Here is a 25,659-nt window from a genome sequence, read left to right on the forward strand (position 1 = left end):
CTGTAAATCAGCCTACTGGATTCACCTAACTTTCTGATTCAATTGAAAACAGGGAAATTATCAATCAAATAATGCATTTCTAACATTCATTTTAACGTGAAATGATCCAATACATACAATAAACAATTGCAACAAATCCTGGTCAAGAAAGCAACAGGAGTTATACATTACAGATTTGCAGACAAAAGTTTTGTTTTACAAATACACTTCAGTCTGTGGTTTCAAGCTATTTCAAACTAATCCATAAAATACGCTACAGATATTCAAACAAGTATGTTGTAGTGATTAAAAGAAACTTGTAAAAAGTCAGAACATTACTTGAAGTTGTGTAGATTACTGGGGTCAAAATACCTTAAGATACTTACAGAAGTCTTGCTGAAGACAAGTCAGAGTCCTGAAGATCTTTTCCTATGAGCCCCAGCAGATGATCACGGAAAGGAGCAGAGATGAAGCTACGTCAGGTTTTTATTAAGGTTGTTGGTACCCATGGCTAGATGAAACAGCACCATCTTCTGGACAAATGCAAGAACTACATACTCGTTCACTTGAACCACGGATGTTCAAAGTCGGTCCTTGAGAGCCACTGTCCCGCAGGCTTTTGATGTATTCTTGCTCCAACACACCTGGCTCCCATGGATCCAATGAAGTTCTGCACAATGACTGATTAATTTGAGTGTGGTATTTTGAAGGAGGGATAGATAGGATATCTGCAGGATTGTGGCCCTTGAGGACTGGAGCTGGACACCCATGATTTAAACAAACTCATGATAAATAAAGGATGAATTTCTTGTAAACTTTTTCTCTAATTGTGTGTGTATGTCTTCAGCCACCATAGACTTGTATGGCAGCCACAGACCCTTCTGCACTGAGTTGGCGCATGACGTTAGTCACGTGATGGGGCAGCTCGCCTTGTTAGTAAGACTCGTTTTATTCTTGTGACGATATAGTGTCTGTCATTTCCTCAGTCCTTTTCAGCGTGTCCCCTCAAAGGGGGGAATTTTGAGTTCTCCATCGTGGGACTTAGTGTTTCATTTTACTGAATGAATTTAGTTCATTATTACTTTCACACATTTGCAGAGCCCCTTGAAAATCTGGGTACAGCCACAGAGTACACCCTAGACTGTATATTACAACATTTTATTCCATCTGTTGATGATTGGACACAAACATGGAGCAAGGCTTATTTTCCTGTTGTATGGGTCTATAGTACTGTTTGGTCAGAAGTTGTTGATCTGAATTTATTAATCTAAGAGAATTAATCTGATGCCACTGACACATAGGGGAAAACCTGCACTATTTATTATCTATGCAACACCAAATTCACAACCAAACATAGTGGCTGATTTATACTGTGGGGATCTTTTCTATAACAGGGATTTAGGTGAAACTGGGAAACTAGTCACAATGTTGTAGAAACCTAGTGGAAATGCCCAGGTTCTCAGCCTGGTTGAACTTCAATAAAAACCTAACACAAATGGAAGAGGAAATTTCTCTTAGGTCAATTACTGTGTGTTTGATAATACCAGCTGATACTTTATTATTGTTCATGGAAAGCCTAGTCACCTTTATGTGGTATAATATGTAAAGATCATACTTCTGTGATCTTGATTTCAGTATGGTCAAGTTGAAGGAATCCTTAAAAAAGTCATTATTTAAAGTTTAGGGGGGAAAAAAAGGCATTGAATCTTAAAGTTTAAAGACATTGTTTGGATGTCACAATGCATAAGTTTGTACAGAATTTAAAGACATTTCATAACAACAACATGCACTGTGCACCAAACTTGAATTTTCAAAACTATGAATGGTATTAAAGATATATTAAAGATACATAGTTTATTTCATATTGATAGCAAGAAACACTGAAATTAAGTGTATTTAAGTGTTTATTAAACAGAAACTCCTTTAAAATGATAATGAAAAAAAGTATATAAAATCATGCATAAACATAAAAACAAGCTTGACACTTTCAAAATTCTGTAAATAGGATAATAACCATCATTATATGTAACATACATAGCAGGTGTCATGCATGCTAAGATAAATAAGGTAGGTAGTGCGTTTCATTATGTGTATGAGAAATAAGTCACTTGGTAAAAATAACGCTTCCATTAAGAAAACATTAATAAGAGGAGACTTGGCTCTTGATATTATGATGAAGAAGGTTTTTACCTCCATGTAAAACTGCATATATAAAAGGCAGCGAGCTTGTTAGGAAAAACACTCACCAATAATTAACAGCTCAAAAATTCAGATCAAGTACAAACACACTGCAGAAACAAACCGGCAGATTATATACTTGTTAGACATTTTGCCTAAACAGAGAGAAAAGACAAGTTCCCTGTAGTGAATTTGCTCCTAACAGTGTTAAAATCAAACATGCCCAAAACGCAGCATTCATAATTATTGTCTTGCTGTTCTGAAGAGTCACAACAGAATCTCACTTCACTATTTCTTCACTAACACTTTAGGCTGGGTCAGAGAATGTCACAGCCCTGCAAAATCTCATATATCAGCATTAACCACAGTTATTCATCAGGCAAGGGGCTTTAAAACATGCTTTGTTTCATTTATGTGTTCATATGATAAAAAAAAAAAAAGATCCAAAAGGCACAGCAAGAACTGATGATAAATAGTAACATTCATTATTAAGAAACTTGAGACACTGGATTTTAATGTCTTGATTTAGGCTGAACAGTAATGACTTCTTTTCAACCTACTTCTGACAAACATTTGCGCAACCATTTTATCCATAAATGTGTTAAAAGCCTGGATTTTGTAGAGAAAATTCCAAATACATTACACATTAATACATCAGAGCGGTCACCTTCCATGAATTTTCTTTTAAGAAAAGGATTGTGTCAGCATGGATTTATATGCATGGTTTAATGCAGATGGTCAAATGATTGATCAATGATACACCACTTTGATTAGTTTGGCATGTTGCTTTGTGTACATTTGAAGTTTTCATTGTGTGTATCATGTTTGGTGACACTTCTAATTACCCCCATTACAAAAAAAGACTAGACTAAAAAAATATAGCAAATTTGGTGAAGCCTGTTTGAAGATATGACCAACTAGAGATAAAGCAAAGATAAAAGTAAAAAAAAAAAAAAAAAAAAAAAGGGCCCAAAGAAGTTAAACGTTTTATTGCATGCGCTAAGAAAAAGATTTGAGAGGTGTATACGACTAAAACTGAGATACCATTTGCATGCCTGTGGTGGGGAATGCAGAATGAATACAGACTAGTCAAAAGTTTGAGTTTTATATTAAACATTAGGAATGTTTCAAGCCAATAGAAAAAAGGGAGAAAAAAAGAATGACTAGGAATCCATTTCCAAGTTGATCAAAGTTGGAGTGCAGGCTGTTTAAGTTAATGTCTTGTCTCTACTTTACCGAGCAAAAAAGTAACCAACGACATTTGCAGCAGGATGACTACTAGGAGGCATGATTTCTCAAAAAGGTTAGCCTAAAAAAAATAAAATAAAATAAAATAAAACAACTATTCAACACATTCAAATAGGACAAATTGCAATAAATACTGCTTTTGTGAAGCTCATTGTCAATGCTGACATGGACAAAATCACTGTAATAATATGGAATTTAAAAAAAAAAAAAGAAGCTCATACTGTATTAACAACGTCCAGGTGTCAGTATGGTCAAAGCAAACCAGCTGAACCATTTGTAGAGACGGGCTAATGTACGGAAACTAAAGAGAGCAGAGGATTCAGCTACGATGGTTTCTTGGGGAAAGTCCTGCATGGTGTTGGACTGCACTCGTGTTCTTACTGAGAACTTCCTCTGCAGGTTTGCTGTAATCATTTGTGTAGTGTACAAAATCCAGAAATCTCTGTTGAAACTTCTCCCCATCATGTGAATATTCTGTAGTTTCAGTTTCTGTAAATGTGAAGCGGCTCTAAAAAGTGATTTGTTGCCCTGAATAGAAAAAAAAAAAAATTCTGCTTCTCATGAGACAATAAAACACCATTTTTGGCATGTGAGCTTTTGAAAATGTACAGCGTACTGTAAATGGGATCTCCCATAGCAATAAATTCTCTTCCGGCCCACCGCTAGGCTGTGCCTTCCACCCTCTTCTATGTCTTTTGTATTCAGGAAGAAGAGAGAACTTTCATGAGTCTTTATCAGCTTATCCTTTGGCTCTGTGCATCTAATGTAGTGTTTATTGGAGTCCAGATGCTTGTAACAAATTTTGTTGTTGTTTTTTATTAATAATGCGAGCAGCGGCATTAAAAACCAAAAGTCAGTAACTGCTCAGAGGTAGTAGCACCTGTCTTTCCTTAATCCTGCAGTTAATCAAGGGGGATGTGTAAAGAGACCCTTCCTAATAGTGTTAGTGTTATTTTATCATTGAGCTTTGTGTTTCATTGATACAGTGATGAATTTCTTGTCTATGAATGAGGGTAAAAATCTAAACTGAGTTGTGAAGCACTTAACTGGAGACCATGAATATTGTAATTAAAGACTAAAACAAGAGGAGTGTTGCTAAAATATGATGCAGTTTGGCATCACCATGAAAGTAGACCTAAAAAAAAAAAAAAAAAACCCAGCAGCTTACCACCTTTTGTGTCTTTGTTTCCTTTTCTCATTCTTCTGGTTGTGAGTAGTTTAAGTTAGGCTTTCGTTGCTCAACAGTAGCATATTCTCTCTGTCAGGATGTTGTGTACCACTTGTGAATCCTCCAGAATTCTCAGTCATCTTACAAAAACTTGATGTCACACCATGTTTGACCAGGCGTCAGTTGCCTGTGTCTATAGCCAGGTAAGCAGGCTGTCTCTGTCCATGTGTGACCCGGAGAGAACGGTCTCCATGTCCATCAGGAGGTCTGAACTCAGACCCTCAGGGATGCAGGGCATCAGCTCCTCACCCTCATTCATCGGAAGCACAGGCATCGACTCCTGCAAGGTCATTGAGGGGGGCTCAATGGAGTCGCCTGAATAATTAGTCACAGAACAATGTTGGTTTTTCAGACATGGCAAGAGAGCTCACAAAATGTTGTAAAAGACAGAACAGAAAGAAAAATAAAGTCCTTGGATTGTCAGCAGCAAAAAAATAAAGATCAGTTGTCACAAAAAAAATTGATTAGTGGTATATCACCACAAGTTAAACACATTTTTTTAAACTCCACCCTACAATAAAAATTGAAATTCCAGTTTTTTTGGGTTTTTTTTAGACTGTTGTATGTGTTTGTGCATCCTACCAGTGTCCATGGGATCCATGGAGCTCAGCAAGTGGTCGGATGTGCGCGGTAGGCTGCTGACGCTCAGGCCGCTGTCGGTGCTCTCGTTGCGGGAGTGAGCCCTGTATCAGAAAATAAGCAAACATTCCCGTCTAGTTTCAGATGGAATAGAATTTTGTCTTCACGAGGAACATTCGGACTACTTTTATGTACACTGACCCATCTTTGACAGAATTTCAACACTTTAAATGAATTTCATTTAAAAAATACATCATTTTGTTTTGTGAAACATTCAGAATTTAGCATTAGATTTTTAAGCAAGTCCTATGAGTGCATAAGAAAAACACAATTTGATAAAAAGAAAATAAATATTGCATTATTTATTTTGTAAAAATGTGTGTAAGTTAAGTATGCAACTTTCCTTTCAGTATGTTGTGACTTGTGCAGCAGAAATTGTAACTAAACATTTCTAGTACATGTTAACAGTCCTGCGCATCAGCTTTGAGGAACTTATGTGGATATCCATCCAACTTATGTGGATATCCCTTTGGAAAATATCAAATTTGGGAAGAAAAACTTCAACTCTGAGATGTCGAGGTGTCTCTTCACATAAACCGACCAGTTCTCGGCATCTCTTTCTTTTCTTTGCTACGGATTCTGACTTAGAGAGAATTTGCTCTGTCTATGTAGTTGCAGCAGTGAAGACAGTGATCCAGAGTTGTTTTGAAAAACATTACATAAACAGATGTTTTGATAGTTTACTTTAGAACTTGCCTGTATGATTCAGGCAGGCATAAAAACAAGCCCAAGCTATGATACTACCACCACCACCATGTTTTACCAGTTGGATGAGGTTGTTAGGCTGAAAAGAAGTGTCTTATTTCCAACAGAAAGCTTCTTATTTGAACCAAACCAAGACCTCAGTGACTTGCTTTTTTTTAGTGATCTGCATAGGTTGTCCCGGCTTGGGAAGTTATTTGTACACAACGTGGCTGCTGACTGGTGGAGTCCAAAGTCTTTAGGAGTGTTTTCATAGCTGCCTCCATCCTGACAATAAGCAGCGACTCTTTTCCTGAGTTTTTCCTTCATAAACAGAAGCTCAGACTTCCATCTTAAAATAAAAGAAGACATCCAGTATTTACATTCACTACCAATACAACAAGTTCATACTTTTAGAAATCACAGATATGAAATATTTAATAATTTTCTTCACTCAACAAGCAAACAAAGTGAAAAACTTTCTCTCCAATTTAAGTTTTATAAAATGGCAATTATGCTAAAATGTCATATTTCTGAAGGATCAGGGAAATTGTGAAGGGTTCACAAAACGCTGTGCTACTACAGAGCAACATTTCTTGAGGTGCAATTTGGTTTTAGGAAATTTGTATATTTTATAAAGGACAAAATTATTTTCCATTTTTGTAACCACACTCACCCATTAAGTGTAGGTTCGTGGTTGGGAGCTCTGATCCTGGCATCCACAAGCATTTGAGTGCTCCTGTCGTGGTCCATCCCACCAGGCATCTGGTTCCTTCCTCCCACCTCCTACCAAACACACACACACCTGCATGTGGAACTTTGTGTAATAGTAAGAGACAAGTTTTTTTTAAACACACTTATCTGCAACATAAAATAAATGACAAACAAAACAAAAAATACCTTAAGCATCCAGCTATGTGTGCAAATAAGAAAAAACTGTTTGGCTGTACGTGCATGTGCACCACATTAGTTGACCTCTGACCTGTGGTGTGATTTGTGGAGGGAGTCCTTGCTTGCATCTGAGTCTTTCCTTTTCCTGCCTTTGCTGCAGGGCCATGCTGGCAATGCCAGCGCTCATCTTCTGGGCTGGAAGAGAAAAAGTTCACAGGAAAAGCAAATCTCTTTGACAATTAATATTTTCATCAGGTGAAATCAATCTAATGACAGGAAAACGTGTTCAAGCTTTGCGATCTTTCCTTATTTTGTTGTTGCCAAACAGCAACCTGAGATGATGTGAATTGGAACAAAATGTTCCTTATTGACAAACAAGAATTGTCAATTTAGGAGACACAAATTTGATAGTGTGCTACCTAGACGCGGGTCGACCCATGCGGTGGTCTTATTTATGTGATCGATGTAGTACACCTCTCCATCTGCAGTCACAGCCTGCTCCCAGCCTTCAGGTAGTGGACCTGAACAGCAGTGAAAGTACACAGTGAGAAGGCAAATGGTAGATGGAGAGCATGGAGTGCTGAGAGAAAAAAAAAAAGAAGAATCTGGCCCACGTCCACTAATTTTTGTGCATCTACTAGCTTTATTAGTAGAAGTGGAGCTTGCTGAGAAAAAAAATGACATATATATAAAAAGTTACAGAATTTCCTCAGAGAAGAAAATGAGTTGTGTATGTGTCTCAATGCAGTGGGTGCGGAAAAGTGCTGATACAAAAATGCAATCATATCTACACTCAACATTCAAAAGATTTATTTAAAGGGTCTGTTCAGCCAAATATAAAAATGAGACAGCAACAACTCTTCTTAAACACACACACACACACACACACACACACACACACACACACACACACACACACACACACACACACACACACACACACACGTAAAAGGCAACACATCTGTAACACTATGCACTAATACAGAGTTTTCTTTGACTTTTTGGTTTCTAAGAAAGCACTGCTTAAACACACAAAGCACGGATACAAGATCACATATTAAGTTATGGCAGATTAACTTTAATTTCATTTCAAGTTCTGCTTTAAGCCACCTGCCTAGTGTTAGTCCAATATCCACTCTCCTTTGGGTCTTTTTTTGTACTCTATCAAGGTCTTGTGCAAAATATGTTGCTCTTTAAATGCATCCCATTAGCCAATTTCCACCAGGATTGTACTGGTGCAAAGCCAGTTCTGCCTTTGTGCACTTTAAAAACCGCCCCACATTTCGACACTTAAGTTGCATAATGCAAGTCGTAGCTAACTTGTCTACTCTTTTAGTTGCATTCTTTCCTCTGAAATCTGCACTTTCAGGATTTTCTTCAGTGTGTTAAAGCAACCCCTGAGCTGCTACCTACATACTAAAAATATCATGTTTTGGTGAAGATGTGGATGGTGCAATGAGGCTGGCCTGCCTGGCTCTTGCTGTGATTTATTGTAACAATTTGCAAAGAGTACTTCAAACATATGTTGTGAGATTGCTCTCACATGTTTGCCTATTCACTCCAGCTGAATATGTTCTAAGTGGAAAGAGACAAAAACCACTGCAGCCGAGGTTAAACACCAGGTGAGAAAACTAGGCCCACTTTAAGGAGATTATAAACGAACATAGAATGTTGTAGCTGTGCAGTAGTAGCATTCTCAAACACTGACGCCTGGCTAATCAAGTTTACCAGGAAGCCTCTCGTTACTTTCTTTCACATTTGATCAAAATACCAGTCAATCTTTTTGCAACATCTTTTGCAGCCTTTCCTACAGACGGTGACGTTGGTGGTTTTAACAACCAAAACCAGAAAGCTTCATGTAGATCTTTGAATTTTTTTTGGTTGGTTGGTTTGTTTTAAGTGACAACACACAACTCAAACATATGGTTGCCGTCAGTATAAAATGACGACTGCTACATTAACTATTCATGCTAAACATGAATAGCCTTGAAGCCTCCAAGATAAGTAACAAAAGGTAAATTCGATCATCCTTGATTTGCATAAAAGCAGAAAGGAAAACTTACGAAAAAAAAAGTTATGTGGAGTTTTCAATGGATGACATAATTTATAACCCCAGCCACGAATAAAAAACAATTTAATGCACGGACGTTCATAGTCGGTCTTCAAGCACCGCTATCCTGCAGATTTTTGATGTATCCCTGTTCCAACACACTTGGCTTACATTAAATGGATCCAACAGCCTATGATGTTCTGCACAATGATTAATTTGAGTGAGGTGTGTTGGAGCAGGGATGCATGGAAAACCAACAGGCCAGCAGGGATCAGATCTCATAAACCCATATTTTAGTTCCAACACAACTATCCCCTGCATACACAAACATCTCCTGATTTTGGAATCTTTTTTATATTTTGCAATATAGATCAATGGATCTTCAAAATCTTCACAATTTGAGGAACATAGAGAAGAGAATAAGATCCTTTAAACTGGCAGTCTCACTAAATTACCTTTGTCCTTTGTTTCTTATTGTTTGTTTGTGGTTTGCAAATAGATTTACACCTCCCTGTCTCTGTGGATATATCTCCATGTTTGTAAATATGAATGTAAGAACAGTAGATAGTGCAGATATAAGAGTGTAGTAGACAGCGGCTGGCTGCAAGCGGAGAACAGGTGGGACTGAAAAAAAGTATGTTTCCAACAGAACTGTTACGTAATAAAATTAGCTGTTTAAATAAATGGATATTTTAAATAAAGAAAAAACTTTTTTTTAATTGTTTCCTAATTTTTAGACAGTTTGTCACAAGTTGGTGAACTTCTCTTTGTCTTTACATCTGAGATGCTCTGCCGCTCTGTAGTGCTTCTTTTCCACTTGCTCATGTTACTGACCTGACCTGTTTTTAACCCAACAAGTTGCAAAATGCTCCTCCAGTTGTTTTTGATTTGTGTCATTTACTTTCCCAGCCTTTTGTTCCAACTTTTTAAAACGAGATGTGTTGCTGCCATCTATTTCAAAATGAGCTGCCAACTATTTTTGCAACCAGGGTTGTCAGTAGCTTGTTTCTGAAATTACAGTTATGTTAGCTGGAAGCTTCTTTGCCCGTGAAGAGCAATCTCACAAGAAAAAACATGCTTCTTTAAAATCATTTGTCAAACAATGTGGTCTAAAGACTCGTACAATTTGCAAAAACTTTTGACCAGATGAAGGTGAAGACTGGCTTTTGTTCCTGCCTCTTACTCAGAACATATAGAGGATTTATTAATGTTCAAGATGGACACAAAAATTGTAAACTAATTCAGACACTAAAGAGGATTATTATCCTGCTTGTCATCCCACTACTTTTATATTATTTCTTTCTTACTCTGTTTGATCATTTTTATTTTTAGATTGATACTATAATAAAAGCAAAAATTTTATAATGGGGGGGGGGGGGGGGGGGGGATCATTGCAATTTGGATGAACTGACCCTTTAAACACTTTTAATCTAAGATATCAGCGGTTAATTTTTCCTCAGCTGAAACCTGATGCCATGTCTCCCACTAAAGACTCATCTGGGTGACACCGTTGGACTTTTAGTATATGTTTATAGGTTAAATCTATAGATGCGATCATTTCCCACTAAATTCCAGAGACCCATGGATGTAGAAAGGAATCCCACAGAAGCCAAAACCCAGCAAGATCCGATTCATTGAAGAAGCAGCTGAACGGTCAAAGGAAGGTCATTGCTTTAAGAGAAACGGGATGATGAGATGGAGCAGTAAAGAGCAGAGATACCTGTCTCTGGGTTGGTGTTTGGTGGTTGCGTAGTGGCTGCTGGGTTGCTGAGGGAGTGGGCATGGACCGAGGTGCTGGAGATTGGATGCTGAGCTGCAGCCGACTGGAGCGGTGAGAGGCGAGGGTCGTGCCATGTGGTTGTCTTATCCAGGTGACTGAAAACACACAACAAGTCTCAACACATCTACTTGTGTTAAACCACTGTAACCTGAAGGGTAAGGAACATTTGGCTCAGACCTGCTTTACCTGTACTACCAGATGCACATATACATCTACACTGACACAGACAAGTGCCACTTCTAGCGCCGCTGTGAACTACAGTGACTTTAGCTGTTAAATCTGGTCTCAAGGAGGAGAAACCAAACTGGTAGCAAAACTAGTTGTAACATTTCCTGTTGCTGCGGACCGATTAGTTTTAATCCTGAATGAACAGTCATGTGAAATAGATAGTCGACTCTTTTTCAGTTTTAACATTTGAATTTTGAGGACAAAAATCATCAAAATTTTGAAGATATAAAATTAGATGAAAACAACAATAATAACACATGTAGGACGGTTATTTATTTCATGAAAACTAAATGACAAACTCAGAAGCACAGTGGGAAATTTTAAGTAATATTTTGTTTAGTAGCTTTAACAGGCACCTTATGAATAAATAAGCTACAGTTATAATTTTCTGTAAGTTATTCTAATACTTTCACATCATTGTGAAGGAACTTTGGTCCACGCTTCTTCAACATATTGCTTCAGTTCAGTGAAATTAATGGACTTTTATGAGCAAATTGCCTTCTGGTGTCACTAAATGTGAAGCTGTGCATTTTTTTATAATTTTTTTTCTTCTGCCAATAAACATTGCTCCAGATATCATGTGTTTTTTTCTGGTGCAATTTTACAAACTTACACCGCTCATTTATGTATTCTCATTTTCCTAAAGTGAATAATTTTTCTACCTATGCAATGATGGAGTTAACATTGATGAGGAACCGCAACAATTATTTCTTCACTATCATTGCTGATGTCTCCTTCATTCCTTTGTGTTTTAACGTCCATTTAGAACCATTTAGAATATTTTAGATTTAAAAGAAGATTAATTCATTTGTTTATGGTTGTTTCTACTTAATTTTAAAATACAATTCATTTGGCAAAACGCTGGAGTGTGCAACTATTTTTGGATTTTAAAAAAAACAAAAAACAAGGAAATCTAGTAGTCTGCCTGACAAGTTGAAAAAAAACCCAACAACCTGCAGATCATTAGATGCAGCATATTGATAAAGTGAAGGTTGATCTTACTTAAGGAAGTACCGCTGGCCAGTAGGTGTTTTGGCCATTTCCCAACCGGGGGGGAGTGGCACATCGTCAGGTATAACTGGTGTCGCTGCTACATCTGCTGCTTGAGTGGTGAGGGAATTGACTGGGAGGGAGGCAGGGGAGGAATGAGCACGAACATGATGAGGAGTGAGGGAGCCGCACACGCCTCCATCCGAACTAGCCTAACAAGAAACAAGCAGGGTTAACAAGTTAGCAAAGAAGTAACAAATCAGCGATCAGAAACAGAAACTGGCAGGATGAAAAGATCAGGAGGGATACAAGAATGAGTCACAAAGTGAAGACAGGTTCACAGATGAGGAGCCCTAACTGAAACTGGTCATTCTCCGGGATTTTTTTCTCGTAAATATGATGTAGTATCCAATATTATAACAAATCACCTCGAAGCTATCAAGGCTGATTTCTTTAAGAGGTTAGAAAAATACCTGAACCACATTCAGGTAGTAAAAAAAACAACAACAACAACATATTAGGTGAAATGAATTTATGCAAAAATCGTAGTTCTCAAATGCCATTTTTGATTTATCTGCTTCTTTCTTTGATCATATTTAAGAATTGTTGCGATGATTTGATAAAAAAAAAAAAAAGCAAGAAAAAAAGAAAACAGTTGCATAAATGCTGCATAAAGGGCCCAATAACTACAAAATACAACTGTTTTTTTTTTAAAGCTGTAGAGGGAGGTGGCTTCACAATCTGGTTATAGGGTATTATTGACAGTTACATTTTTAAATGATACGTGCATATATATTCATAATTTTTTTCAGTTGCAGACAGAAAGCATTATTCAGTGTTTTAAAAATAAATTAAAGCAACTGTTCTTAAATTTTATTCCCCAAATATTACAGGGCTTAGGCTCAAGGTAAGGAGAATTGGTGAACTTTTTATTTTTTTTAAATTACAAAGTAACTTAGCCTGTGCAGATGGTTATGAAATATGACAAAGCAGTGACTATTTTAAACTTTCTGCCTCATTCATGGATGAATCAAAAACATTTTCGGTTTTATACTTACAATTTTACAAACATTGTAGAGCAACATTCAGTTCATTTAAAACTAAATTAACGTAACTTTGCACTATATTTCATATCTACAGACTGTACACAAGTCAGCTGCCACTGTAACCATTTTGCACTATTTTCTTACATCTTTTGGATCTTTTTGAAGATGGTTTCTATTATTTTGAACTTTTCTTTTTTTTTTTAAAAAAGAAAAAAAGTAGTATGAGTTAAAACACTCTTGGATAAGTCTAAGATGATCACACCGGTTATTGCTGACACATAGTTGTTAGGCTGCTTTCCACGTTTATTATTGGGTGACTTTCTAAATGTCAGGGTTACTGTGCAGCTGTAGTTTGTCATGAACGTATGGACACGAGGCCCCTCATGATGGAGGCAGAGGTTATATGAGCTGTAGTCAGTACTTGTCTGGAGTGGCCCCGAGGCTCCGGCTGCCTGAAGAAGGACTCCGGTAGATTCCTCAACCTCATGGGCAGAGACGACGGCTGCATGGCTGCCTTGTTGGGGTTCATCACGGCGCAGAAGAGGGCATCCAGCTCCGTCTGCGAGTCCCCGCGGACGTGCACGACCTGCTGCCCAGCCGGAGGCGCGCCACCGCGGTGCGCGTCCATGTCGCCAAAGTTTTGGTGTCGAAACAAATCTGTCGAAAACTTCAAGTCATTAAAACACTCATTTTAAACGTCAGACACGTTGAGGCTCAGGCGCGTCAATGCGCCGCAGTTATGATCAGATTTGTTTACACTTTTTTTTTTTTTTTTTTGCCCCTCCACCCCCCCAACCCCCACCCCAATTTAAACTTTCGTGTCGTTGTCTGTCTTTTGGACGTCCTAACATCTTGTAAGTCAATCAGATGTAGAAAAAACGGCATCGAGCACCGTCTGAAGTCGAAAGAGTACAATTTATATCAGAGATCGCAGACAAAAATAAGAGAGTCAATCTCAGCAGTGCACAACATGACTCCCACATACCTTCAAGCAGCCAGAGCGTTTCCCCCTCTCTCTCTATTCCTGCAGAGAGAAAAGAAGTCGGAGGAGCCACAGACGAGGAAAAAAACACACTCAGGAAGCCACCTTTCCCCGATGCAAACTCTCAACTAAACGCTTCCTCGGGGTGGTAAAAGTCACACACATGAAAAACTAGTTGGAGAAGAGTGATTTCACCGACTCCTCTAAACTTTTTTTTTTTTTTTCACATCCAGCGTTCAGTCCAGATTCATGTGATAGTGCGGAGGGGCGGGGTTGCAGGCTTTAAAGCTGCCGCAGTTGCAGGGCAAATATTTCACGCTGAGCACAGATAAGTAAACCATCGATACAATACTCATCTGCAATGTTTAACCATCAATACAATATTAAGCTGTATGTTCATTAGTGTATTTGCAGCACCAGCTACATCTGACGAGCTATACACTCTCAGATACTTAGTATTTTACAGACAGACAGACAGACAGTGTTTGGTTGGGTTTTTAATTTCCTTCACAACATTCTCCAGTTTCCGTGGGTTTCTCCTGCTTCAAGGTGAGAAACAAGAGGGCCAAGCTGGGAGGTGACAACAGATAAAGGCTGGTGATCTTCTATAGGGGGACAAGTGAGCCTGTTATGGTGAAGTCAGACTCTAGGCCTGGGTCTAGTGTTTTTTTTTTTTTTGGTTAGGGAGGGGGGGGGAGATGAGGAGGGTATTGGGAAGTTGCGCTGAGAAAACATCCGCCCTTGATGAGGCCAACCCAGCCGGAGCCTGTTTGTCCCGTGCAGACACAAGCCTCAGTGTCCTGCCCTCTAGTGGAAAGCATGCACACACACCGAGCCCGAGCTCAACAGACTGCATTCAAGAAAAATCGGCTGAATTGGAGTTATAATTCAAACTTCATCCGATAACTCACTGATTTTATCTTTATAGCAAAGTCAGATTGTAGATTGTAGAGTGTTACAAATGAGGGCAAAGATCAAATAACTCCATCCTCAACTTTATGTCCTTGGTTGAATCTAATACATATATGTTTTATATTGTCTTTATCTGAGCCAGTAAACCTTTATTCTTCAAATATTGTAATCCTGACACTCTACCTGTCAGATGGTTCTTTGGGCAACCCATCTTTTCCTCAACTGTCTCAGCAATCTCCTCTGCCACTGCCATCTCTGGGGAATGATGCAAAACTTTCTGCTGTAATATAAAAGCCAAAAGCACAGTATATTCCCCATCAGGTTAAATATAGAACAAATCTGGGATTGTCAAAAGATCTAACTCCTGCTCAGGTTAGAAAAAGGATGTTTATTCTGAATGTTGTATATATGGACTTGTGTCTGCAATAAAGTTTTACAACAATACCTTGGTCAGACATGTAACCAGCAGCTCTGTAGTTTCTGTGAGTTAGATCTGGAGCCCTTGTCTGGATATGGGAGAAACTGTAAGGCAGCGACTACTGCAGCAATCCAGTAAGGCTTATATTAAAAAGTGACCATAACTTTTTTTTTTTTGTTACTTTTTCCTGACAACACTGAAAAGGGAACTGGATCTTAGAACAGAAAAGACCAAAGATTCTGATTTAACGGGAAAACAGACCATGATGTGTAGAGGGCAACAGGTACTGAGCATCACCGGAGTGCCCAACAGAGAAGCAAAGTGTTGGCAACATCAGTTTGTGGGAATTAGGTTTTTATGGGGGATGAAAGATGTAAGAAAATTTGAAACCTTATGACCTAAACCCTTAAAAAGGCTTGAAGTATAAGGTCTACAATTAAACTAAAAGAAAAGAAAACAAAAACACCCTACTACCTCCAAGTGTTAATTTCGGGAAAACCCTAAAAGTCCTGAGACCAACACAACATGGGCCTGAACCTGGTAGAACATTTCTGCAAATACAAGCCTATTCCTAAAAAATTGTTTTGTTGTGTAAAATATGGATAAAACCAGAATGGAATGATTTGTTAAATCTCATAAACCCATACTTTATTCCAAGATATCATATGAAACAGAAACGTTTTATCACTCAACTGAAAAAACTATCTCCTTTTGAACTTAATGGCAGTAACACATTAAACAAGCTGGAACAGAGCCAACAAAAAGACAAATAAAAACAACCGGAGAATGGTGATGTTTACCACTGAGTAGCATGTCTTGTGACAAATGTCTGTTAACATTTGGGAAGTGAGAAGATGAGATGCTGGAATTTTAGGAGACGATTGCTTTTCCGTTCTGATCTGATGCAGAAGTTTAACTGCCCAGCAGTCCCAGTTCTTCAGCACTGGTTTTTTTTTTTTTTGTTTCACTTTGCCAAATGTTTTCTCTTGATGAAAGGTCTGGACTGCAGGCAGGTCATTTATACACTCAGACTCTCCTCCTGATAAGCCATACTGTAGTGATGATGCAATAAGCGGTACATTGCCTTTATGGGAACAGATGCTGCTCTAAAACGTCTGTGGCCCTCCCCTAGTTAACAGGCATGGTGTCCATGGTTTCCAAAAAGAATGAAACATTTTGATCCATCTGAACAGTTTGCCAATTTCCCTCAAACCATTTTCAATTGGTTTTGACCCAGAGAAGATGACAGCATTTCTGGTTTATGTTCACATGTGGCTTCTTCATTGTGTGGTATAGTTTTCACTTGAATTTGTAGAGTTTATTGGGAATTGTGTTCACAGAATGTAATTTCTGGAAGTGTCCATTCAGTAATTCCCAGCAGATAATTTTTTATCAGTTTTAATGGAGTGCTGCTTGAGGGGCTGAAGAACATAAGCATCCACTTGTGACCCTTGGGCTTGTCCCTGTGCACACAGAGATTTCTTCTAATTCTTTAAATCTTTGGATGATTTTACACCGTGAGAAGATGGAGTATTCAAAGTCTTTGCAATTTAAGAAACTTTTGTTTTAATTGTTCAACCATTTTTAGACAGTTTGTCACAGTTTGCCACCCAGATCCTGTAAAATCAGAATGATATGCTTTTAAGTATTGTGTTTAAACTTAAGACGTATTAAAAAGCAAAAACTTTATGCTGAATATTTTAGATGTATTTATTCCATGTGTTACATTTAAAATGTAATAAAAATGCTCATCACCTTTGTTTGTGTTTCCTTTCTCCATTTTTTTTACTAACAAAAAGAAGATAGCAACATAATGTACCACAGAAACATATCAGTGTGACTGATAAGGCCCTGAGAATACCTATCTGTGTCTGTGAGGGAATTGTATAAATTGAGGGTGAAGAAAAGGTCAGTAGACCCAATTCAGTCAACCTGCTCACTTTTGTGGATGCCGTTTTTTTTTTTTTTTTTTTTTTTTTTTAACACAAAACATGATATTCATCAGTAATTAAGCAGAATTCATTTGGATTTTGGGGTACTATCAATTTCTGTTCTCAGTTGTCTCCACAGTCATCCAACTGTGTGCAAAACTGTAACCCTGTTAGATAATTCTTCCAATGAAACAAAACTTAGATATTTTAACCATTGGTAACTTTGTGTTTGTTACCTGCTGCCATACATCATGCACTGTCATGACATGGTCTCTGTGAGGTCCAGTCAGTGTCCAGGCAGTATGCTGTATTATTTATTTGTTTATTTTTTTCACAAAATCATCTGTGGGATATACTTAGCCGTCCATGCTCCCATGAATTGGATAAAGTGAGTCAAGAAAATTGAGGTATGGATAATGGTTTTTAAATCACTATTGGCAAATAAAGGTGACAAATGACAGGAAAAAGTGAAAGAGAGAGCAAGCCAGAGAAAAACACATGTGACACTGAGAAAGAAGTTTCCATGGCGGACAGTGCACATCTGTCTATGGTGATGGTGCATTGTGATTTTGCTATTTGTGTTGTCTTTTCTGCCTTTTTTTTTTGTGTTAGTTTTACACCATCTTTAATGCTTCTAATGTTTCCTCTAAAACACTTTGAATTATCTTGTACATGAAAGGTGCTATACAAATAAATTTGCCTTGCCTTGTCTTATGGATGATGGGTATTGGGGAAACAAATAAGAAGAATTCTTCATTTTACTTGATAGCATTTTGGAGAAAAATGATGAATTAGTGAGCTCAATCAGCCTTTGCTTTTCCTTGGCATTTGAAATCTGAGCGCAGGATTAGGATGGATCATGACATCATGCTGTAGGACAACTAAGCTAGATATGCAATGTAATGTACACCTATTGACTCTAGATGGTAGTGTTTCACTTTACCACATGTACAACATGCGTTTGTTGTACTCACTCCCATGAAAATTGAACAAGTATAAAACGGCATATGGCACCACTACAGCACAGCTTATCAGGAGGAGATGATTGTTATCTAAATCAGATAAAACGCTGGCAATTCCTAACAACATTTTTACATTTACTAATTTTAAACTATAGTAAAATTTAGACAAAACTACTTGAACTATCACAATGCCTGTCACAACTGCTGACATCATGAAGCATTTTGCCAGGATTCAGGTGAGATGATTAAATAGAAAAATCTTGTCTTAGTTACATCAGAAGACAAGATTGCTCCCATGAACATAATTGTTGGAAAAACTGAACCTAATATTAAATATATTTTCTATCATTGTTTTTTCACTCTGAGAAAAATCCTTTCTGCATTGTGTTTCTCAGTTCCTTCCACAATCAGCTCATCAATTGCCCATTCACATCACCAAAAAAAATAAAGCCTTAAATATAAGGAACTGGTATCAATGATTTATTTATTTAGTAAAAAAAAAAAAAAAACAAGATTATTTTAATGCAAAGGGCCTGAAGTGAGCAGTGGGCTGTACTTGAAGAAGTTTAAGTAAAAACAGGACAAAAAGTTCTTAAAAGTTGTGGTTTATAGAACATTATGTGCCAAACAATTTTTTAAAAAACATGACCAGGTAAGCTGTTGTCTCCTTGAACTTGTTGGTAAATGCTTCTTTTCTTATAAATTTCAGATGTCCAGGTAAAGGTTAGTTAGTTTGACTCAGCTTAGCTTAGTGCAGTTCTGGAGTCAGAACAGCAACCTATCTCTCAGTAGTGCTGTCTCTGTTTTGTGTATCTGTTAATGCACCTCCTTACACAGTGAATGAAATACTGACTGATAACTAACAAGGACAATTTTTATCCAAGAGAACTCTTTCCTTCTTCCTCCAGACACAGGCTCTACTCTCATAGCATGTCAATACTGTCTGCAAGGACACTTTGGCCCCTCTTCTCTATCATCCCACAGCTTGGCTTATGTATCCTTCCAAGCTATTTTTACACCTTTTATCAATTACTTGGTTAACCTCACAATCTTGTCTGAATCTTCTCATGATCTTTATTGTCATTGACATGCACAGATTTCTTCAAAGAGGCATGTAACATTGTACAGATGTGGGGGCCCTGAGGCTGTGGCACCAGGCTTTCCACATTCCTCCTGCTGACCACGGCTGTAAACTTACACAGGTTGAGAAAGGCAGCAAATCTTTTCCTTGGCACTCTCTGCAAAATTTTCCAAGAAAGCGACAGGCAAGCCAGTCCAGTTGGACTCTGACTGGAATGTGCCGCTGCTCTCTAATGCTTTTCACTATTTTCACTGCTTAAATGCCCAGTTAACTGGAGTAATTGGTCTGACACTCTGGGAGGCTGTTTTCAGATGTATGCGTCAGTTGTTTTTTTTCTTTTTTTATTGGGAGAGGGGATATGAGTTGGAGGAATAGAGACACTAGCTTTACTGTACCCTACCTGCAGCTTCCAAGGACACAAGCAGAGACAAAGTGTTCAATAAAACAAGCTGCACATTTTCCTCCCTACATCTGTTTCTCATTGTAGTGGCAGGATATAACCTGTAAAACAATAATGTCTGGTAATAGACACACTATGGGGGCAGCTAATGAATTTGTGCCAAAAAAAAATCTAGAAACTGCACATTCAGCTCCTTGTCAGACTATTTGAACTTTTATCAGCAAATTGGACTGTCTTCAATGGGGATGATCTTATGGGAATTTACAAGGAAAAGTGGGAGTGACGGTAATCAGTCACTCCTACTTTTCTTTTAAAGAGAAACTGAGGGAAAAGTGAAGTGTGACAGCTTGAAGCAGGGTGCAGATACAGAGTACAAAAGGTAAATCAGCAGACTTTCTGGGGAAAAAAAACATAAATGAAGGAGTGTCTGCTGGTGGACCAAGTCCAGCCTCTCTGGCTCCTTGAGGAAATAATCACAGTCAGACTGAGATGATGTGGGCAACAACTATCCTTCTGCTGCTTTTACCTCATCTGCTTTCCTCCACAGTATGTACTATTTGCATCGAAAAAGTTGTACAAACATGTGTTTTCTTATCAAACCTTAAGGAAGAATAATGACTACATATTTTAAAGAATTCGATGGATTATATGTTTGGAAAGAGGCACACTAAGCTGCATGTTTCTATTGCTGTTGCATCGACAAGAGAGAATTATTCCCGTGATTTGTTCAAGGTGAAGGGGATTTTAAATGTGTGTGTGTGTGTGTGTGTGTGTGTGTGTTTCCATTGAGCTTTAAAAAATCTCTATGAAATATTGTATAAATATTTAAAGTAAGTAGGCAAAAAAATAATACAAAAGCTGGATTTGCATGGTTGTTATTGATGTTTCTTAAACTCTGCTGATCCCAAACAGTTTTAAATGAATGTTAATTACCGATCTGTTTATCAATCACAGTTTTATTTAAGTTGTTATGAGGAGCTTTAGGAAAATATGTAATGTTCATTGGAGTGAGACATCCTTGTTACATATATAGGCTCAAACCAGTGGATCAAACTCTCAGTGTATCTTTCTGTCTATTACCAGGACAAGGGAAACAGTGGCCGTTTGAACCAATCAGAAATTGTCGATGAAGACTTCTCGGATGCACCTGTCAAAAACTATAAACCTCTAGGGGAGGTCAGAGGTCAGGATACCTGTTCCATCCCATGTGACATCACTGTCAAGCTGCTCCGAGATGAAAAACACTCCATCTGTGGTATTTTTCTTTTGTCATTTAATATTGTTTAACATCATTATTAATATTTGTCTGATTGATGTGTATCTGTATATGTGTATAGGCCAGTTACAACAGACTCTTTTGGCATTTGGACGAAGCACCCGCAAGCTGATCAGGGATGTGATGGAGGAACAGCAGAGAGCTCTGGATCTTCTCAGCAGTCAGGTAAAAAGGAGGCTGTTTTGCTTCTGTTAGAGTTTGTAATGTCTCTGATTGGCCAGCTGTATGTACAGAAGTGTTCCATTTCCAGGTCACAGAGCTGATGACCAAGGTGCAGATGCTCAGCTCTGAGGTTCAGAGAAGCAACACAGAGTTGTACTCCATGAAACCTGTGCAATCCCACGGTAACACACACACAGACATGCAAACTGAAGTATGATAATGTCCATGGCTTTAACAGACATAAAGTTTAGTTCAGGTATGGAAAACAACAAATACAAATATAAAACATATCACATACAATAATTTTAACCCAACAAATCATCAGTATGTTTTTTAGACACTACAAAACCAATGCAGCTGGAATGAAATAAAATAAACTATTTGACTTTGCTAGAACTATTTACCTTTTAAAATGAATTATTTTGCCATATCAGTTCAGTTCAGTTCAGTTCAATTTAGTTCAGTTCAGTTCAGTTTAGTTTAGTTTAGTTTAGTTTAGTTTGCTTTAATTTAGCTTAGTTTTATTGCCATTTGCAGCATATAAAACCACATTGGAAAACAGTTGCAAGAGCACAACAGACAAAACATACAAAATACACTATTACTGTAAGTACATGCAATAATGACAGCTTTCCATGATGAAATCAAAACAACGAAACTTTACAGGAATACATCATGATAAATCAAACTTTTTAGTGCTTCCGAAAGATGGCATGTAGTGCATAGTTTATGAATTTCAGATAAACAGTAATTATGTCAGAGGCTTAAGTGAAGAAACCTTGTCATTGTACGGACAGTTATATGTCAACACATGTATCATTGAATTGGGTGAAGAGGAAAAAAAATCTGAAATATGGAAAGGCTCATGATTATATAAGGAGTGCTTGGTCAGAGAAATTTATCATTATAACTATTAATATGCAATAATTCCATTATAAGCATTTGATTTAGACATTGGTGGCAGGTCCTTTAACATGGATTTACTTACTTTTATATGTTTGCTTTCATCAGGACGAGACTGCAGTGACATCAAGAACAATCTCATGTCAGTCGTCCCAAAGATCCCCAGTGGTATTTACATAGTTAATCCAGAGAATACAGACTCTTCTTTTGAGGTACATGATCCATCTAGTCACCAGCAGTTTGTTTCTTGCGCATCAGTCACAAGTCCAAAATAAATTATACTGCAGGTGTTCTGTGAGATGGACTACATGGGAGGCGGATGGACAGTGATGCAGAGGAGGACTGATGGATTAACTGACTTCAAACGGCCCTGGGCTGATTATGTTGATGGCTTTGGACACCTTGCAGGTTGGACATTATAATGCATTTACAGTTTTCTTTCCATAATTGAGTTTAAGTTTAAAGTGGTACATGTATGTTTGGAACATGTTCCATAAAATGTTGATGTAATGACTTTGTGGGGTCACTTCATCTTTGGATGAAACTTGATGATTATTTCTCCCAATGCAAGTCTTCATGTTAAGCTACACCAATCTGCTTCTTGTGGTTGAAAATCCATTAAATTCTTTAGTTATCCTGAATATTTCTTCAAGATAATTGTTTAACATAATTGTGTTTTTCTGTCTGTCTTTTGAGGTATTTTATCATTTAAATCTTTTAGTTTTCTCTGGGTTTTTCAAAATAAATATATGCCTGTAATGTCTTGTAATTTTATTGTAGCATCTTAATGTTTAAATTTCTGTACATGTTTTAAAAAATTGATTGTCTTATGAATTGGTTATACTCTTTTGTAACTTATTTTTATATTATCATATGAATTTCTATAGTATCTTCATCTTTTAATTGCGTTTAGTGTGTTTTAGCTTTTTATTTAGTTGTCCTTCTAGCTTTGGCAACTTCTTAGAACACTGTTTCCTTTAGAAGTGCAAACGTCGTGGCCATGTGTGGAATATCTTTGTCTTTTTAGGTACTGCAGTAATGTTTCAAAATGTACAGCACACTGGTAATGGAGTGCTTTTCAAATATGCTACATCAATAAAATGAATCAATGGGAATGGAAGATACTGCACAGACAGACACACACTGTTTTATTTGCAAAATAATTTAATCTTAGTATGTTGTCTTTTGTGTGTGTGTGTTTGTGTGTCTGTGTGTGTAGGAGAACACTGGTTGGGTCTAAAGAAGGTTTTTCACATAGTAAACCAGAAAGATGCTCGGTTTCAGCTTCACATTGCTCTAGTTTCCATGGAGGACATCACTTCTTATGCATCATATGATGACTTCCGCCTTGACAATGAAACACAGTTCTTCAGATTACACCTGGGCAGATATGCAGGCAGTGCTGGTATGATTCAGATGAAAAAAACAAAAGTACCAAATCTTCAGCTTCAGACACATGTGCCTTTTCTCTTCTAACAATGCAAACCTTTAATTCTTCTCTGGTGCAGGTGATGCTTTCCGTGGCTATGAACAGGAGCAGAACCAGGACACGGCTCCATTTAGCGCATCAGATGTGGACAATGACGGCTGCAACCCATTCTGCAGCCTTGGCAACAGCACGGTGGAGAGCTGCAGCCTTCAGCACAACCACACAGGATGGTGGTTTAACCAGTGTGGTCTGGCAAATGTCAATGGCTCACCTGAGGATGCAGAGCAGAACCAGGGACAGAGGACACACATCCTGTGGGACACCTGGAGGCAGAATGGAGTCCCTTATACAATCAAATCTGTCACAATGAAGATCAGGAGGATTGCAACTAATAACTGATGGAGGGGAGAAGGACAGCAATGACATGTAGGATTTTTTTCAGTGGTTTGCAAAATAATTGGGGGTGATTTATGTGGCTTCTGACTGCTATAGCTTCTACCTGTTTCTACAGCTATGACTTTTTCTGATCACTGCTAATCTTTAGCATCTGACATGTGTGAGGGAAACAAGAAAAGCTTTCAAGCTATTTAAAGTTTCAAACTGTTTCAAGTGGTAACAAATGGCATGAAAAAAACTTTATAAACTATTTACTTGCACAATACTTGATCAAGCAGGTATGTATAAATAAAACCAGTTTCTGGGGTTTCACTGTGCTGTCAGGTATTAAATCATGAGGATGTATACATGTCTGGAAAACCTCCAGCTCACAAGAAGCTCTCTGCAAAATTTTAAACGTTACTAGTAAGACTAACTTTAATTTTCCAAAATTAATATTTATTGCATCTCACATCTAGTCTATTTTGTTGGTTGAAGCTGTGGCAGGATATTTTTTCTATGAAAAAAATAGAGCTAGAGGTAGAATAGCCCAAAGTCACCTTAAACAGAAATCTCAAGTTCAAGGTAGTTGCTGTCATGCATGTAACAGATCTTGTATGGTGCTGTTGATTCCGGAGATATTCACAGCAAGTTGGAGAAAATGTTTAAAATAATTAAAAACAATGCCCAAAAAACGTGTAACTTATTTAACAATAAGGGTTAGTGGTTAGGGTTAGAGTTAGTAATGTAATGTTATTTTAAATATAATATATTATAATATAATATAATATAATATAATATAATATAATATAATATAATATAATATAATATAATATAATATAATATAATATAATATAATATAATATAATATAATATAATATTGGGGGGCTGCAGGATAGCATATTGTTTAGCACTGTGGCCTCACAGCAAAGAGGTTGCTGGTTTCCTCAGCTGGGAGGGAGGCTTGAACAGTGGCCCTCTTGTGTGGAGTTTGCATGTTCTCCATATGTATGCGTGGGTTCTCTTTGGGTACTCCAGCTTTCTCCCACTGTCCAAAGACATGCATGTTAGGTTAACTGGCTACTCTAAATTGTCCGTAGGTGTGAGTGTTATCGTGTGTGGTTGTTTGTCTCTTTGTGTTGGTCCTGTGATGTATTGGCGACCTGTCCAATTAATTATAGCTTCTTTTTTTGCATAATATGTTTTTGGTCTGATTTATACTGAAAGGACATGGATGGATTTTTTTCAATTTGGTGAGAACTTAAAGTCACTGATGTCTGTTTTCACACTTGAGTGCATAACCTTATCATGTCTCTTCTGCATCCCAACACCTCAAACAGTATGCGACAGCTGCAAATATCGGCTATGACATGAAGTCCAGTTAATGTCAACAGATGTCTTACTCCCTGTACAACACAAATTCTAACACAAACACTACATATCACAAAATGTTTTATTTAGTGAAGCTTATCTGGTCTGTTTGAAATAGGACAAATGCTGGGCTGAACATCAGCAGTTTGTCCAAGTCCCTAATGATCTTTGTTCTGGTTTGTGAAATAGCTAGATGTTTATGCAGCTTATTAATCCAACTTGTTACCAGCAACCTCAGCTTGTGTGAGGACTTCCAATAGTTTGGATCTCGGCATGATTTCTTAATTTAATTTATGAAGTTTTATGTTTCAGTGGTCATAAAGCTCTCAGCTTGGAGAAGGAAATCTGATTTGCGAGCTTATGACTGCTCAAAACAGGGCTTTTAACTGAAGTAGATCAGTGTAACATACTGAGAGTCTGGACGGATAGCATGATTAAAATTAATTGAAATATAAAGACATTAAATAATCACATTACAAAATAAGACAATTCATTCAAGGTCATTGTAAAAAAGATTTT

The 25,659-nt window shown here is 37.6% G+C and overlaps 2 protein-coding genes across 2 annotated transcripts; one reads left to right on the plus strand and one right to left on the minus strand.

Annotated features, from left to right (window-relative positions):
* Positions 1–1,985: 1,985 nt before the first annotated feature.
* On the minus strand, positions 1,986–14,110 carry LOC306761162 (transcriptional coactivator YAP1-like). The gene is made up of 8 exons (XM_079247260.1): positions 13,924–14,110; positions 13,360–13,595; positions 11,905–12,104; positions 10,615–10,769; positions 6,936–7,039; positions 6,630–6,739; positions 5,216–5,316; positions 1,986–4,948 (listed from the first exon to the last, which is right to left on the minus strand). Exons 2-8 carry the CDS (start codon positions 13,564–13,566, stop codon positions 4,767–4,769), a joined length of 1,059 nt encoding a protein of 352 aa, XP_079103386.1. The 5' UTR covers positions 13,567–13,595; positions 13,924–14,110; the 3' UTR covers positions 1,986–4,766.
* Positions 14,111–20,113: 6,003 nt separating this feature from the next.
* Positions 20,114–23,793, plus strand: angptl5 (angiopoietin-like 5; the record flags this gene model as incomplete). Its single annotated transcript, XM_079247875.1, has 8 exons — positions 20,114–20,170; positions 20,708–20,879; positions 20,962–21,065; positions 21,151–21,244; positions 22,074–22,177; positions 22,253–22,373; positions 23,185–23,370; positions 23,474–23,793. 8 exons carry the CDS (start codon positions 20,114–20,116, stop codon positions 23,791–23,793), a joined length of 1,158 nt encoding a protein of 385 aa, XP_079104001.1.
* Positions 23,794–25,659: the final 1,866 nt, after the last annotated feature.

Source organism: Telmatherina bonti, assembly GCF_933228915.1.
Source record: "Telmatherina bonti genome assembly, chromosome: 10".
Classification (NCBI taxonomy): domain Eukaryota; kingdom Metazoa; phylum Chordata; class Actinopteri; order Atheriniformes; family Telmatherinidae; genus Telmatherina; species Telmatherina bonti.